The 17,507-nt window shown below is 36.6% G+C and overlaps 1 protein-coding gene across 1 annotated transcript in view; it reads left to right on the plus strand.

Annotated features, from left to right (window-relative positions):
* The window catches only part of NFASC (neurofascin), a 99,699-nt gene that overhangs the window by 42,909 nt on the left and 39,283 nt on the right, over window positions 1-17,507 (plus strand). Inside the window, exons 17-25 of the mRNA XM_070939768.1 lie at window positions 1,287-1,388; window positions 1,499-1,696; window positions 2,317-2,387; window positions 3,692-3,920; window positions 7,272-7,387; window positions 9,322-9,526; window positions 11,550-11,672; window positions 12,209-12,382; window positions 17,454-17,468. Coding sequence (XP_070795869.1) covers window positions 1,287-1,388; window positions 1,499-1,696; window positions 2,317-2,387; window positions 3,692-3,920; window positions 7,272-7,387; window positions 9,322-9,526; window positions 11,550-11,672; window positions 12,209-12,382; window positions 17,454-17,468 — 1,233 coding nt within the window. The remainder of the gene's footprint in view (window positions 1-1,286; window positions 1,389-1,498; window positions 1,697-2,316; window positions 2,388-3,691; window positions 3,921-7,271; window positions 7,388-9,321; window positions 9,527-11,549; window positions 11,673-12,208; window positions 12,383-17,453; window positions 17,469-17,507) is intronic.

Here is a 17,507-nt window from a genome sequence, read left to right on the forward strand (position 1 = left end):
GCAATAACTTTAATTTAATAACTGAAAGTATAACTTGGGTTGGGCTATTCATCCCTCAGCAGTAGTCATACCTGCCGTAAATGGAAAGAGGTCTTGAATTCTGTTGTACAGCTTGTTGCATAGAGTGTAAAAGTAAATGAATCTACTACTAGGAGTCATTAAACTACAGCTTAGTTTAGGCTACTAGGATGAATGCACAATTCTGATATTGACAATGATTTTCCTGTCTTCCCTGCATGAATGTTTGCATTTACTTTAAGTTTCCTTGTTGGTAGCATGGAGATGACAAATATTTATCATCCTTTTCAATCCATAGATTTTGCTGGATCTCCAAAGCTTTCTTTCCCAAATGTGGAACTGTAATGCCAAATGCAGGTGTGGGGGGATGTTTCTCACAATTGTTCCAGCATGAAGAATTTGCCTGCTTTCCATGCTAGAGCTGGATTCAGAAAGGGCTATTAGTGGCATTTTTAGAAACTGCAAAACATTTTCAAATTCAGACTATTTTGTAGTTGGAACATGTCACATTTTGAAAGTGTTTCAAATTTTGAGCCACACTTACTCAGATTCAAAACACCAAGTATTTCAAATTCAAAAACAATTCCAACGAGCTTAAAACATCCCATTTGGGATGAAAAAAAAGGGGGATGTTTTAAATTTGAAACAGTTTTAATTCAAAATGTTTTCTACATCCCTATACAGTTGATAAAGCGAAATGCAACACATCCATATGGGCAGACCACAAATGATGCTGGAATAGTATAGTGTTTTTTACAATTTTCTTCTGTACTTCCATGAATCAGAGTAACAATCCCTAAGTATTCTTACCTATTATTTTTCCAAAATCTAAAATTCTCTCTAAACAATTGTTTCTAAAATCCTTACTCTGATGGTAGACAGCCTTCAGCCTCGTTTATCCATGCCACAGAATGATATAAATTTTGAAACGAAGAATGGATTATAGTATTTCAAGGTTGCCAGGTGGATGCCGTTTTGCACTACTCCCCTATAAAATTCTCCCTGCAAAGAAAAGAAAGTAGCATATCCTGGAGAATTGTCTACTCAGACTACTTTGTGTGTGAGAGAGAATTCTATACTTTAATAATTCAGTATCAGTAGTACCATTGTTTTAATATCCAGTTCCCATCCTTTTTTGTGACAAGTTAGACTTCACCTTATTACCATGTACAACATAGAGACGTGAACCTTAATGGAAAGCCTAAAAGGATTGGGACCTTCACTACTCATTAGAAAAACCTATATTTTGTATATTGTTTTGCTGGTAGCACGTCCGGAACGTCCCCGTGACCTTGAACTAACAGACCTGGCTGAAAGGAGTGTGCGGTTAACTTGGATTCCTGGTGATGACAATAACAGTCCAATCACAGGTGTGTGAAATGATACCATTCACGCTTTGTTCATTGTTTGTATTTCAAGATAAGCCTACTTACCAGTAACTACATCACAAATTAAGGGATCCCACATTTCTGTCTTCTAGATTATATTGTGGAATTTGAGGAAGATAAATTCCAACCTGGAACTTGGCATAACCATTCCCGTTACCCAGGAAATGTGAACTCCGCCATCTTGCGCCTTGCACCATATGTCAACTATCAGTTCCGAGTAATAGCTGTGAATGATGTGGGAAGCAGTTATCCCAGTCTGCCTTCTGAACGATACCATACAAATGGAGCACGTAAGTGCTAACTGGCTTGAATTCATGTATACCTTTAAAATGAAAAGAAAGCTTGAAAAAAGTCTGCAATGACAATGCAGACACAAACATGGACAGATGCCGCAAGTGGCAAATACTCCTATTCCATTTTTACATGTACATGGAAGACCTTTTGGTTGTATAACTGAAAACTAATGTATGAAATTGTTCTGATAGATTCAGCAGTCTACCAAGTATCTTCATGCTGATCAGTTTTCAGATTATAATATCATCAAGTGCACACTTGGAATTTGAGATTTAGTATTTGAAACAATAAAATATTCCAATTCTCAAATAATAGAGATAGATTTTCCTTGTCAAACTGACCCTATTTTGTACTGTACTCCATTTTCAAATTATTAAATACCTGGAGATAATGGCTATCAGTACTGTAGTAGCAGATATGGTTGCCTAACGTTCTTTTATTGAAATCAACTTATAATGTCTAATTGACTGGCTTCTGGATTTTATGTGTAATTAAAAATATGTGGGTCTCGTAAATTTATCAGCATTGTATTCCAGATTTTCTGACTATAAACAATGGGATATTGCTTAAAAAGATAGAGGCAAATATTATTGCTCAGTATTTACCTTTATTTCAGGCCCTGAATTTAACCCTTCAGGAGTTAAAGGATCAGGAACAGCAAAAAATAATATGGTTATATCATGGATGGTGAGTTATCCTGAGAGAAGTTATTTGTTTATAACATATACATTTGTACTGTATGTTATCCTCAGTCCATGGTTTTTTCTACAAAGTGTGGCATTAGAACATATTACAAAAAATAATGGCACAAAGGAGCATCAAAATATATTGTTCTAGGCTTTATATGCTTTACAACATAGACTTAACTCCTGGAGGTGAAAATAGTCACAGCTGGAAAAGATTCTGAAACAGCTGGATATTTTTTTTCTTCTTCTAGCACCATAGCCCTGTTGTAAATTCTGACTATTGATCATTAATGTGGCTATTGAATTCTTCATTTGCTGCTGCTATTTGTTGTCTTTCCACAATGACTCTAAATAATGTCCAACAGATTTATAATCTTAAAACTAACAGTGTGGTATTGAATATTAAAGCATTATAAAAGATTCATATCACTACTAAAACATGAAAGGAAAAATAAAAGACAAGCCTTAATCTGTATCTAAATTAATAAAGAAACAATTCTTCTTTGAATATGCTCTTTTTAATACTTTATTTTATATGTAACTTTCTAACATTTTATATGTGAAGCCCTTTTAACCCAATATTTGAGCCAACATATATTTTGAGACAAACATTTGCAGCAGTGGTGTAATGTAAATTTTGTTACTACCGGTTCTGAGGGCGTGGCTTGGTGGGAGGGGTAATATGACTGAGTGGGCGTGGCCAACTTTTTTTTTTTTTTACTTTTAAAACCATTTTTCTACAACCTTTTCGGCTGAAGAAGTTGTTAAAAAAATGCTTTTAAAGCCTCTAACGATCGCAGCTGACTTGTCTGATTGGCAAAGGCTTTTTCTTTTCTTTTTTTTAAGCCTCTGATAATTGCAGCTGACTTGTCTGATTGGCAGAGGCTTTGTTTTTACTTTTAAAAGCATTTTTTCTATAACCTCTTCGGCCGAAGAGGTTGTAGAAAAAATGCTTCTAAAAATTAAAAAAAAGCCTCTGATGATTGCGCAGCTCAGCTGGGCAATGAGGGGGGGCAGGGATTTTTGCTACCGGTTCTCCGAACCACCCGCCTCCATTGCTACCAGATCGGGTGATCCGGTCCAAATCGGGAGCATTTCACTCCTGATTTGCAGGTTATGTCAGTTGTGTTCCTGCCTGTAGTCCACTGAATTCCAATTTGGCAAATCAGCCAAATTTCTTTTGCATTCCAATTGAACCTGTTTGTTTTTAGATCTCTTGTAGATAACACCTTAGAAGAGATACAGTATATAGGGTTAACTCCTGATATTCTAAGTCATAACTGTCTTCTTTCTTTCGTTCTCTAGCCATTAAATGCAACTCAAGTGTATGGCCCCAATCTTAAATACATCGTGAAGTGGAGAAGAAGGGACACACGGGAGAGTTGGAACAACCGAACTGTAAAGGGTGATGTCAGTCAGTATACCGTCGCACCAACACCCATCTATACACCGTATGAGATCAAAGTACAAGCTTTAAATGATTATGGGATTGCCATGGAGCCAGAGACCGTAATTGGTTACTCAGGGGAAGATTGTGAGTATTCTCATAGTCCGAGAAAGTTGGAAATAGAGAAGGCAGATTGCATTTACTTCTTACTTGTTGGTGATAACTGGCAACCTTTTAATACTAGATCTGTCATGACCAACATTTTGCCAAAATGGGTATTCAAGTGCAGCAATAGACATTATTTTGCTCAGAATGAAATGAAAATGTTCAAAATATCTTGAATGCCTTGTCTTTTCACAAACCACTGGCATCAATACCCATGCATTCACTGCTCTTGGAAATTCTTTTTTCTGACACATCTGATTTTTACAAACATTAAGAACTTTTCTTTGCATTTAAATATACTCAGTGCAACTGAGTCCCTCGGGAGAAGGGCAGTATAAAAATTTAAATAATAAATAATAATAATAAACTGACTGAAATATGCTTACAATAAATAATTCAGAAAATAAGCTATCCCAACATTGTGTGGTTAAATAGTATTCAGGCTATGGAAATGAAACTGAAACTCAAATATTAATTGAAGTACTTTTGGGTTTGTATCCAACTTTGGCATCTGCCAATAAAAGAAGTACTTCATTTTCTATTTTCCAAAATTGTTTTGGCAATTCAGTGAATCCTTCAGAGAAATCACAGGATTTTCGGACAAAGAAGGAAAAAAGAAAATCTCAATATGCAAGCAGAAGTCTATTTGCATAACATGGCATATAACATGTAATTTGGACAACTAAGGTAAATTGGCAGGAAAATAATAGTATAATAGGTACAGATAAAAGAGGTGATAATAAATGAATGATTTTGTAAATAGAGATAAGATGCTGTAGTATCTAAAGTGTTGGATTCATATAGTAAGGATTTGGACTTAGTACTAATTCAACTATGTCTCTTGTCTTGGATAATTTATATTTTCACCTAAATGTTTTGGAGGAATGTATTCACTTTAATAGGTCCTAAACAGTGGCTCTATAATATTTTAAAATGGTCATAAACTTTCTGGCATGCAAAAGCAAGTATCGGTTTACGTACATTATGGATAATGGGTTGGGCAGGTGGGTGTGATACCTGTTTCTAATTTCTCTTAACTCTCTTCCTTCTAAAAATGATCAGAACAGTTAACTAAACAATAATTGGGCAGCTGCATTCAAAGTTAGCCCTACTTAGAGTATGATCTAGTAATCCAGTTATGAAATTATCAAGGAATTACTATTGAAGCTACAACATCTCTCTTTAGATACAGATGTAATTCCACACCAACTAAAGCTGGGGGAAATCCCTCTTGCCCACAAAGGCCACCCAAATCTTATTCACTATACTGCATTTTTGGAGGGAGCATGGTTCATCAAGGTCAGGCTCCTTCTTATTTTAGGCCTAAAATCACCTGTCCATAATCTCTCTCTCTTTTTTTAAATCTAAACCTCAGCTTCTTGACCTTGGGTAGATCTAGATAGTTAAAGGTTCTCTACCATCAGCACTTATCTAAGGAAGGACTGTTTGAAACTGAAGGTTCATTGTCCAAAACCTTATACTCTGTGTCATAACTAGATGTGGATTAAAGAGGACTAATTCTGGAATAAAATCAGTTGGTCATTGAGTACCTATTGCAGGGGTGAAATGCTCCAAATCGGTAGCGATGGCGGCCGGTGATTTGGAGAACCAGTAGCGATGGCGGTGCGAGGCCCAGTCATCATTACTTCCTAGTTTTAACCAGGAAGTAATCTGTTTTTTACCCTCTGCACATGCGCAGAAGGGTTTGCGCATGCTCAGAGGGTCCCCGCGTGCGCAGCGCATGCACTTCCAAACCGGTTGGGAAGGTAAGTAGATTTCACCCCTGACCTATTGCAATAAGATACTTAAATACTTTGACATACAAAGATGCTTGCTGAGCTTATGGTAGACCAACCAGTCTGAGTTTATGAGATCAGTTTTAGTTACTGTAGCCTGTGAACAAGAAGCTTGTGGGGGCCAACTGTCTTGACTCTAGCCCATCGTGACTATTGCAAGTGGCAGAGTCTCTCAGTGGGTCCCGAGAGTGCTCCATGGCTCTTTCTAGTACACATTTGGAAAGAAAAAAATACAAGGAAGAAGAGGAGGTTGGTGGAATAATTGTTGCTGTAAAGCTCCACTTCCATGTTTCATAGAACCCATTATCACCATCCATTATCAAATGTGGGACAATATGAATAAGCACTGTTGTTTCAGGACCATAGACAGCACAGTCATAGAAGCAAAGTATTTTTTAAAGTTTTATCAGTTTGCATGATTACAATGAAGTTTCTTTTTCCATAATAGATCGATCCATCCATCCATCCATCCTTCCTTCCTTCCTTCCTTCCTTCCTTCCTTCCTTCCTTCCTTCCTTCCTTCCTTCCTTTCCAGTTTCAAATATATATGTTGCATCTTTACAATTAATATAATGATCTATAATTGTGATGTAAAATCCAGGAATATGAACAAATCAATTTAATGTTTATTTATGAAAAATTTGGGATTATGAGTTAGTCTGTTGGTAAAATTACAAATAAGAAATAAGAAAAAATAAGAGAAATAAGAAATAAGAGAAAACAAGGGAAAAAATAGCCAGTGAGAAAACTATTCCTGAAGATTCTTTCCCTTGGATGCAAGACATCACACACTTTTCGTTAAAAGCATTCAGCAACTGATCAGTTCGGTAGAATAAATAGCAGTGTTATTTCTTGTTTTACCTACTAAGTAACATGTGTAGAGCATGGCATAGGAAATAATATAATATGGTGTTCAGGTTGCTCTTGTAAGCTTGAGTACGTAATGAATATCTCATAGCAGATTGCAAAATGAAGTACTGAAAACTGACAAAATTTAAAATATGGTGATAATTCTACCTTATAAGTGTAATTCTACACATGCACATTTAGGCTATCATATTGAGTGTGTGTGTGTGTGTGTGTGTGTGTGTGCGTGAACCATGCTCTTTTTAAAAGTTCCCATCCCCATGTCTTTCTTCCCTTACAAATTGGTGGTGTTCTGTTCATCTTTATAACAATTTTAGATGGCCGAGTGTGTTCATGTGATGCCATAAAGGGGTTTTAAAGGTTGGGGTTTCTGCTAGTAACATTAATTTTGTGAACCTGTTATAAGTACTATAATAATGTGATGTCAATAGTGAATTTTAAAAAATGATGGTAGGATTAGTCCTGCCACCATACAACTGTGAATGTGAAATTACTTTCTATGTCCACGAGATGGCAGCATCGTATGTTTGACAAGATAATACAAATACTAAGACAGTGATAAGGAACAACTTTCTGCAGCTTTAAAAAAAATAGTTTTCTTTCATATTTAATATTCTTTCAAGTATTGTTGGGTTGCTAATTTCTGCTTTACTTTATTCCTTACACTTAGATCCTAAGGCTGCCCCTACTGATATTAGGCTCAAAGTTGTAAACAGTACAGCAATCAGCCTTCAATGGAGTAAAGTGTACCCAGAAACCATCCAGGGACAGCTCAAGGAATATAGAGTGAGCAAAACCAAATCCCAATAATTTTGGTACTATTAATATGGCTAACCCTTGTCACTAATGATAACTGATGAGATTATCTGTTGCACATAGTAAAATGGAGATGACACAAATGAACTAAAAACTGCTGAAAGACATGGAGACCATTTGTAAGAAGATAGTATTTACAGCAAAGAAAACATATATCAAATTCAGATCCAAAAGATTTTTCTTCTTCTTTTAGTTCCAGAGAAATATCATTACCCAATAATAGTGGATCTTTTAGTTACAACTACCTTCCACCAAGTGTTTTCTAGATAGTCCAGGAGTGTAATTCAATCAATCAATCAGAACAGAGATGGAAGGGACCTTGGAGGTCTTCTAGCCCAACCCCCTGCTCAAGGAGGAGACCCTATACTATTTCAGATGAGTGACTGTCCAGTCTCTTCTTAAAATCCTCTCAGAATTCACAATTATTTTGGCTGAGAAATCCAGAAATTGTAGCCCCAAACGTTGGAGAAGAGTACTGTACATATGCACTAATTATACTTAAGGCAGATGTAAGTTTTGACTGCAAATATGGTATATTAGAACAATATTCTTCTTGGGCTCAGAGCTGAATGTTAGGGAGAGACAGGTTTCAAGACTTGACAGTCAAATTAATTTTAGTCTTTGTCAGGAAGAGGACGGGGGTGATTTAGCAGTGCTCATTTTAATATTTTGGTGAATTTTTGCAGTCTTACCTCATTCAGCATGATACATTTTAATTCAGCTTTGGACTTATAGGATTGGGTGTTTTTTTGCTTCAAAGCTTCATACTCTCATTTTTTCCAAAGTTTAGTATAATTTTTCTTTATAAAATGTTACATTTTTTAAATCTTATTTTCATGCAAATACTACTGTAGTATTTCAAAATGTTTTTTCTGCCATCTGAAGGCAAAATTATACATTCAAAAAGTAAAGAATTAATGAAACATGGTATAAAACGTCATAATTTAGCCAAACATATCCATACTCCATGCTGTATCATCTATGTAACAGTAGTTTAAACCATCTGATCATTGATTGGTTTGGAAAAAAGGGGCAGTTCAGAGTAGCTGCTATGCTGTACACTTCTTCAGCTGGTAATATAGAACTGGCTTCTTTCTTCATTCTGAACTTCCTGAATTTGTTGTTGTGAATAAGAAAAGCAGCTTCCCGGATGGTTTCCCAACTTTTGTGTCATCCCTCATGTGCATTTGGCATGTTTTATTAATCAACAAGTGAACATTCTATTTTGGCCTAATCAGAATTTAATAAATGTGCTAATTGAATAATGATCTCCCAAAACAATAGCAAATGGATTTTATCCTGATGATTCTGTTTAAAACCTTTTAAAAATCAGCTTTTGTCAAATTAACAAAAAACAATGACAAATAAAAAACCAATGTTAAAAGCCCTGTTGGAACTGTGGCAACGGCATAGTCTTACCTAGCTTTCTCTTACCCTGGTTCCTCAGATGGTTTGGGAGTTTAGCTTCCAGAATTCCCAGACATCAAAGCCAGTTTCTTAAAACACCAGGTGAGAGAAATCCATTCTCGTACATTTTCCAATCTGAACACTTTCTTTCACAGGATATTCTTTTTGCATCTTTTTCTTCCAATACCATTTATATCTCAAAATTAATGGACTCTTACTGGCCACAAGTGAACTTGGACAGACAACAAATTATGAAGTCATCAGTGAGAGGAAGGAAGAATGAACATTGTGAAGGCTGAAATCCTGGTCTAGTTTTAGGGGCAGGGGAAAGAGGTTGTTGTTAACCTTGTAGCGTGACTTTATGTTGTCAGTCTCCTTCCTTGTGGAATGACTTTTGCGCTTGAGCTAATTCTTGTGTGAAAGCTGAAAATGCACAGGTATACTTTTAATAACGCCAAAACAAGAGAAGCTTTATTTGCCTTACCTGTTTCTTGAAGGCTTATTACTGGAGAGAAAGTAGTTTGCTGAAGAATCTATGGGTCTCTAAGAAAAAGCAGTCTATGGGTTTTATTGGAGACCGGACACGGGGCATAGTGTCCCGGCTGTTTCCTTACAGCAACTACAAATTGGAAATGGTTGTAGTCAACGGGAGAGGAGATGGGCCTCGGAGTGAAATTCTGGAATTCACATCACCTGAAGGAGGTAGGTTCCTCCCTAATATTTACACAGCTTTGAAGAATCTATCATTTTCGTGTGTGAAACATGAAGATAAGGAGGAATTTCTGCTAGTCCAATATTTTGTTAGTGGAATAAGTAATAGGTACTTTTAGTCAAGAAATCCATCTGGTTATATCTCTTGAAAAGTGAAATCTTAGGATAAAATAACATCTGTTTTTTTCAGTGGAATAAGCATTATTGCAGAACAGATCCTGCCTCATCTTTACTGTCCTCTCAGGCCTACAAAATGTAAGCTTGGAAACAAAGAAAAATAGAAGAAGTTGATGTCAGATAGAATTATTATTAAATTTATATGTTACCCCTTTTATCAATAAGGCGACTTTGGACAGCAGTTCCTCTCCAGAGCTCTTTGAATTTGATTACTAGACAAGTAATCCATTACTCTGAAGCCTGGTTTATGTTCAGTAATAAACAATTTAATGCATCAGCTAGAAGACTAAGCTGCTATTGTATGGTCGTATATTCTTATGATACGATGTGACACTCTTCATTAGGGATCAGCAGAGATTCTCCATCTGGTTCAGGGGACTGTTGCAAAATTCGAGAAGTGGCTCAGCCCATGTTGGATTTTTCCAGAAGCTGCCCATTCTGACTCACAGATCAATATGGAGTGAAAATTGGAAAAGGACACTTCCCCCATAAAGAAAAACATAAACAGCTCTAATTAGTTTTCAGTTGAAAGGGGTAGGATTTGTAGGACAACCACAGATTTCTAATTAAATGTACAATTTTAATAGAAATTAGTAGTTTGGAAAATGTACAGCAACTTTAGCAATTTTTATGCTGAATATTTGTGCCTAACTTTAGGCAAATGGGTTGTAGAAATGAAAGGGTTGTTGAATAATAATGCTTCTTCCTGAATATGGTGAAGCTTACTCTGTGAACAGAGACAGATTTATATGGAATTTACCTATAGACTTTCTCATTAAATAAATCAGTTACTAGGCTGTGCAAGCTCAGAAAAGACCATCACACAACTAATCAGGACAAGAGAATGATGCTTATATAGAGAGCTATGTTATGAAACAAACTAATGGACAATCTATCCCAGAATGTCTCCTGTATCACTTAAAAGATCGACACTAAGAGCGAGGATCAATCTCACTGAAGGGAGACCTGGTAGAGAATCAAAGAGATTACCTTGTGAGAATTAGACAAAAATCATTATATAAGCAGAGTCCTAGGAAATAAGATGATAATGGAAGAGACTTAGGAAGGTTCTTCTCTGATTCCTTGGAGTATAGGAAGGGAACAGTAAAGCACAATTAGCCTACAACATTCTGTTATTATAATCTATCTCAGTGTATAGTTCTAGTCTTCCTGTGGAATCTGTTTCCTACTTTGGCCTACCCAGAGGGCTAACATCAATCTTGCCAAGTCTTTTCAGCTGTGCTCAGTGACAGCAGTCTCTTTCTAACGTGTCCCGTTGCTTCATTTTGGCATCATCATGAATGGCTTTTCAAAGTGGTTAGCTTGAGTTCATCAGGCATGTCATGAATAAAAAGTGACCTTTATTGCTCAGTATTGAGCATCATAATTCCTATTTTGGTAGGTTTTTATGTTCATCTTAAGAAACAGAGTTGGCCTCATTATAGAAAGGATAAATCTTCAGCTTAAATAGACGGATGTGATAAAAGCTGCTTATACCCAACTAATGGGAGATAAGAATTTTGGCTTTTGAGCTCAACATAATTTATAGCTGACAATTTCATCCTCATTACTATTTAGGCCATTAGCACATCATACACTGATATTACATCCACTGCATGGTTATACATGAATGCAAAAATAAAACAATAGCCTTGTCCTTTGCAGAATATCCAGACTGTATTCATTAAAACCACATGGAGACTCTGATGTGGTTTTAATAAGTTCCGTTTATGCCATCTATATCAAATATTCCTATGTGCACCGCCTGCATTTTAGATTTTGTTACCTGATATATTTTTTTCCTCCCTTCTCTCTCCAAAACTATACTTCACTAAAGTACCCAGTGCCCCAAGATATTTCCGAATTCGTCAGCCAAACTTGGAAACCGTCACCTTGGAATGGGAACATCCTGAACATCCCAATGGCATTCTTATTGGATACACTCTTAGATACCAAGCCTGTATGTCCCATGCTCATTTTTCTGGTTGTTGTTTTGCTTTTATCATTTTATTAATCAGTCTTTCGGGGTTGAATCCTAATGCAATAGTATTCTGTAGGAGTCATTGTGAGGAAACATTTCTCTGTGGAATGTTTTTTAACTTGCAATTTTCAATTCTTGTTAAAAGTTGCTTACTTAAAAGATATCTTCAAAAATGTGTTTCATTTGTCTTTCAAAACATGTGACTTCCTAAAACATCTTGCTCCTGTTAGGAGCAAATTTCATATTTGTCCAAAGAATTCTTTATACATTAACAAATCCCTTGAAGATTCTTATATATCTAATATAAGCTTCTGGCATAATAGTTATTTAGTTTTTTTCACATTTTCCAGTAGTTTTTTATTATTATTATTTTAAATTACTTTCATCTGCATTATCTTAACAAAAGTCAGGGCCTCTGTTGGGTAGCTATCTTAGGATATGAGTTGGTCAAATGTGTAGGTGAGCATGTTTCTGAAAACAAGACTGAAGCATACACAGCCTACCTCTCTCTTCAGTTAACGGATCCAAAACTGGCAGAACAATGGTAGAGGTCTTCTCTCCTAATCAGACAAAGTTTTTACTTCAGAGGACGGATCCTATCTCACGCTACAGGTTCAATCTGCGTGGCAGGACACAGATTGGAGAAGGTGAGCCTGCCACAGGGGAATCTCCAATTCCACTGAATGAAGGTAAGTAATATGAATGCAGATGCAGCTCTTCAGTGTGAGAGATGTGGAGCTGGAGGTGTGAGTGGTGTTGAAAGCTTTTTGTAATATATAGGTGGCAGTTGATAGATACATTGATATGTGAAGTTTGGTCCTGGTATGTTGTGGGCATAAATCTTGCCCAACCATTTCCTTAGTTTCTGAAATAAATGCAAGTTACTGAATAAATGCTTGAGAGAACAAATTATGAAGTTTTCAAGAGACTTAAATGAGCATTTTAAATAATGTAACCAATAAGATAAGGAATAGGAGACCAGGATTGTGCTGATTAGTTCCCCCCACTTAACACAAGGAGTAAATGCAACAATGCAGAGAACAGGTCTAACTCCATACATTGTTCACTGATATGATTTACAATGACTAAATAGAACTTTGACTACTGTCTACAATAGTTATGGCCATGACTGAGATGTTAAGAGGCAGGAAATGCAAGTGCTTGATGTTTCTTTTGCATTTGAATCTTTTATGAAATAAAGTACATGTTGGTTACGGAATTCACAATAGAGTTAATAATATTCCATAGACTCTGTTTGCCGCTGTATTGTTGTTATTCTCTGAGTTTAAAAGACTCAATGTACAGTTGAAGATTTCAAGTGATTGCCTACTACTGTTCCTTGGTGAAATGATTGGCAGAAGTCATCTTTCCTGCTGCAATAAAATAGGCTTTTGTAAAATAGGTTTAAGTGACCTTGAGTTTCCAAAGAATAGCTCAATAAATCCTAAAGGGTCTCTATCTAAATCCTTTCAGTTTTATACTATGTTCAGCTTTTAACTCTTTCCCAGTGCAAGGCCAGGAGAGTAACATTTGAATAGCCTTTGTTTTTCATCACTTGTGTTTAAACAAAGTTAATATAGTTCGTAGCTAATTTTTATATAGAAACATAGACCAACATATTGACATGTCTATTATGTTTTACTGATATTAAATTTTGCATTTATACATAAGGAGGGTGTATTGTTTTAATACTCAAAATAAGTGAGTTGCAAAAGAAAGCAGTTCAAATAATAAAATAATCCTTTGAGGTTCTTAAAAATGGACAATTGTGATCCTACAATATTCGCTTAAAAGGTTGTTTTGAGTTGTACTCCTTATTTTAGACAATATCACTCATTTTCTGACTTCATTTTTTTCAATATTCATTTATGACATGATGCTATCAAATATTAATACATTTTAAAACATACCAACATTTCACTATATATATTTTTGGTATTATATATATCATTTTACTAGACGTCTTCATTTATGGCAATTTGTTATCCCTTCAATATGATGAAAGTATTCTTCCTTGAGGATTGCTTGATAGACTTATCATTTTTCTTTTGTCATAACCATCATCATTTATATTTTAGGTAATATTCTATGTTGCTATTTTTCAAATGGAGATTCATTTTATAATTGTTATCTAACCAGTCCCTAGTATTCTGCCTCTTATACTTTGCTTTGGATGTGATTAGCTGTGGTCTTCATCTTTGATTGGTAACGTTTACAGTGTTGTGTGGCAAATCCATTTTGTAAGCTAAAAGTGTAAGTTACTCTTCACACCTAATGGGTTGGGGAGGGTGAGGAGAGTATCTGAGATGATGGTGCATGGTAGTGAAGGAATATCTGCAAAAAATGTCTAGCCAGAATTTTCTGACTGAAGGGCTTTGGGAGAACTAGAAGCTACAAAACAAGGGAGACTCATTCAGGCAACAGTTGCTCCACTCTACTTTATGAAATCCTTGGTTAGAGAAGCAAGGCACCAGAAGCTCTGCTTCCATCTGAAATAGATCCAGAGTTTTTGAACCTTATAATATTGTGACGGTAATAACAAGCAAGCATCTGGATTGTATATGTTGCTATGAGAAAGACAATCCAACCTAAACAGTTTATGCAACAAATCTGATAATAAAATTCTTTCCCCCCCTTAGAATCATATTTTAAGATTTGATTTGAAAGGAATCTTGGAGATCACCTAGTGTGATCCTTGCCCAGTGCAAGAATCTACTACTATTATATTCCCAATGGATTACCATCTAGCCCAGTGATGACAAACCTTTTCGGCACCAAAAAGGGAATGCGCATGTGTGTGCTTATCTGGGCCGCAACCTGGAAGAGGAGCTACCCAGGGCGCATGTGCGCACCCACATGCAGGCTGGCCAGCTAGCCTTCTGGGTTTCTGGCGTGCATGCTCACGCAACATTCAACCGGCCGGTGCACATGATCATGCAGGAAAATGGAAAAGCATCTCTCTCTCCCTCCCTCCCTCCCTCCCTCTCTCTCTCTCTCTCTCTCTCTCTCTCTCTCTCTCTCTCTCACACACACACACACACACACACACATACATATATATATATAACAGACCCCTCCATAACAGACAAACTAAGAATGCATTATTGCCCTTTCTCAGCACCCTTGTAGTCAACAGATGACCCTCAGGAGGAAAAAGTCACAACTTCTAGATTCATGGCAGAATAAAACACTCTTTGTGAAAAAATTGTCAAACTAAGTGAAAGTTCAACAGCCCTCAGGAAAGTGAAAACAAAACAAAGCTTGCTCTTAACATTCTTCATTTTTCCAGGAAGATCTCAATTTCTGTTCAGGCCTGTGCTTTATATAATTAATTGTTGCTTTTTATTTTCCCACTTGTAAAATGTGGGAAAAATCGTTCTTTTGAATAGACATTTGATGCTGTCATTTGATACACTAAACTTGGATTTTTCTTAAAAATTAAAGATCGAGAGATGATAAAAATCCAAGAATTTCATTACTGTATTAGAATTAGTATTAAAATACTAATCTGTTTTTTTTTAAAAAAAAGCTTTAATCTTGAATCTGTTAGACATTGATAGCTATTGTATTGAGAACTTCATCAGTAATCTGAATATGTCTGTCAGCCATAACATACAACCATTGCAAGTGTGTTTGTAATTATTTCTGGAGTCTGAAATAGTTTGAGATTATAAGTATAGCAGCTGCAGTTAAATATAACAAACCACAGTCTATCAGTACAAAAAGGAACTGAAGCAATTTTCTCTGTCTCATGTACACTGTACCTTCCTTTGTCTTCATGTATATAAAAGGGAAATTTTCCAAGAAAACATTGTGTACCAGTTATGATTTACGTTGACTATATTTTAAAACTGAATCTGGATTCAAACCCATTGTGATTCTAGTTGAGGATCCTATTTTGATACAACATTTTGACTTTAATATATCTTGTTTGCTACATGTGGTCAAAAACAGAAATGGTTTGCCAAAAATCAGAAGCATGGGCAGATGTATGCCATTCGCCTTGGATTTGTAGCTTTCTTCATTCCAGCAATTTCTAATGTAGTGTAAATAAACAACATGTTGTCCTGAAACTCATCTGCAGTGATGATGTAGCTACTATGTGCTATAGTTACAGTGTACATGCTGATGCTAAAGAAAAAACATTGTGCATTTGTTCATATTGCTTTCTGAGTACTGCAGACACCTAACAAAAAGCCATACTACATTATCAGTTGAATGCATTGTGAGTATATATAGAACTGTGGAGTGTTACAATTGGAATTCAATAAGGATTCAATAACTGTTGCAATTACTTTATGGATTGAGAGCCTTAATAGGCTTTCAAAGGAATCTCACAAGTGAGGTTTTTTTCAGGCTGTCTAAATAAAAGCAGATTCCTCAGATTATTAATGAATGATCTCTATAGACCATGGCCAATATATTTATTTATTCAAATTTCTATACCGCCCTTCTCCTTTCGGACTCAGGGCGGTGAACAGCCAAGATAAAAACATCTATACAAAACATCACAGTTAAAAAATAAAGTTAAAATAATTTATAAATTTGGCCCATAATTTAAAACTTGTCAATTAAAATCAATATTAAAATTTTAAAACTAACCCTAAAATCAAGACAGACCGGCTAACTGGAAAAAATGAGTTTTTAGGGCCCGACGAAAAATCCGAAGGTCGGAGATCACTCGTATCTCTGGGGGTAGATTGTTCCATAGGGTAGGTGCCACCACAGAGAAGGCTCTCCTCGTGGGGGTCGTCAGCCGGCATTGTCTGGCCGACGGCACCCTGAGGAGGCCCTCTCTGTGGGAGCGAACCGGCCGGTGGGAGGCTATTGGTGGCAGAAGGCGGTCCCGTAAGTACCCTGGCCCTAAACCATGGAGCGCTTTAAAGGTGATCACCAACACCTTGAAGCGCACCCGGAAGTCCACCGGAAGCCAATGCAGCTCGCGCAGGAGAGGAGTCACATGGGAGCGCCCCGTCACTCCCATAATCCCCCGCATAGCCGCATTCTGCACCAGTTGGAGCCTCCGGGTGTACCCCAAGGGGAGCCCCATGTAGAGAGCGTTACAATAGTCCAGACGAGAAGTGACGAGTGCTTGAGTGACCGTGCGTAGGGAGACCCAGTCCAGAAAGGGGCGCAACTGGCGTATCAGGCGAACCTGACAAAAAGCCCCCCCTAAGCATTTGGAGTTGTCTGAAATGAAACAAACCTTGTCATTTTTTTTCTACTACAAATTTAAGAGACGTTGGGATAATGGATGGGTGGGTGGATGGATGGATGGGTGGATGGATGATAAAAGAACCACGGCTTCCATTTTGCATATATGTTATTTGAGCCAGGGTATTACAATGAAAAAACACTGACTTGTGGTTATTTGCAAGCTATAGTGTCTCATCCATCATAAACATAGAAATGGTAATGAGCTTGTAATAAATTGCACTTGAGTAGAATTTCTCCTAACCCTCAAGAAAAATAAATCAAAGCCAACAGTATGTAGTCTTGTTGAATTAAATCCATAAACAAATCCCCAGATTAAAAAAAATAAAGGAATTGAATCTACCACAACTTCTTGTACTGGCTTGAATGGTCATTACAGTATTATTGATTGGAAATGATGGGCTAAAATATTTTCTTTTTCTTACAGCCTCAGGCTGCCATGTTTGTAGATTGTATTTATGTAGCTGTTTTATATATTTCTGTGTTCTCTCTTTCCTTTCTCTCCTCATGTTTCCCTTCCTTGTATTTGATGCTACACTTCTGAAGTTCTTCCAACCTCAGGTATTGTATCTACTGGCAGCATAAAAAGGCATGGGGGCG

This window comes from Pituophis catenifer, unplaced genomic scaffold (assembly GCF_029215685.1).
Source record: "Pituophis catenifer annectens isolate HBS135680 unplaced genomic scaffold, rPitCat1.0.hap2 SCAF_3, whole genome shotgun sequence".
In the NCBI taxonomy this organism is placed as follows: domain Eukaryota; kingdom Metazoa; phylum Chordata; class Lepidosauria; order Squamata; family Colubridae; genus Pituophis; species Pituophis catenifer.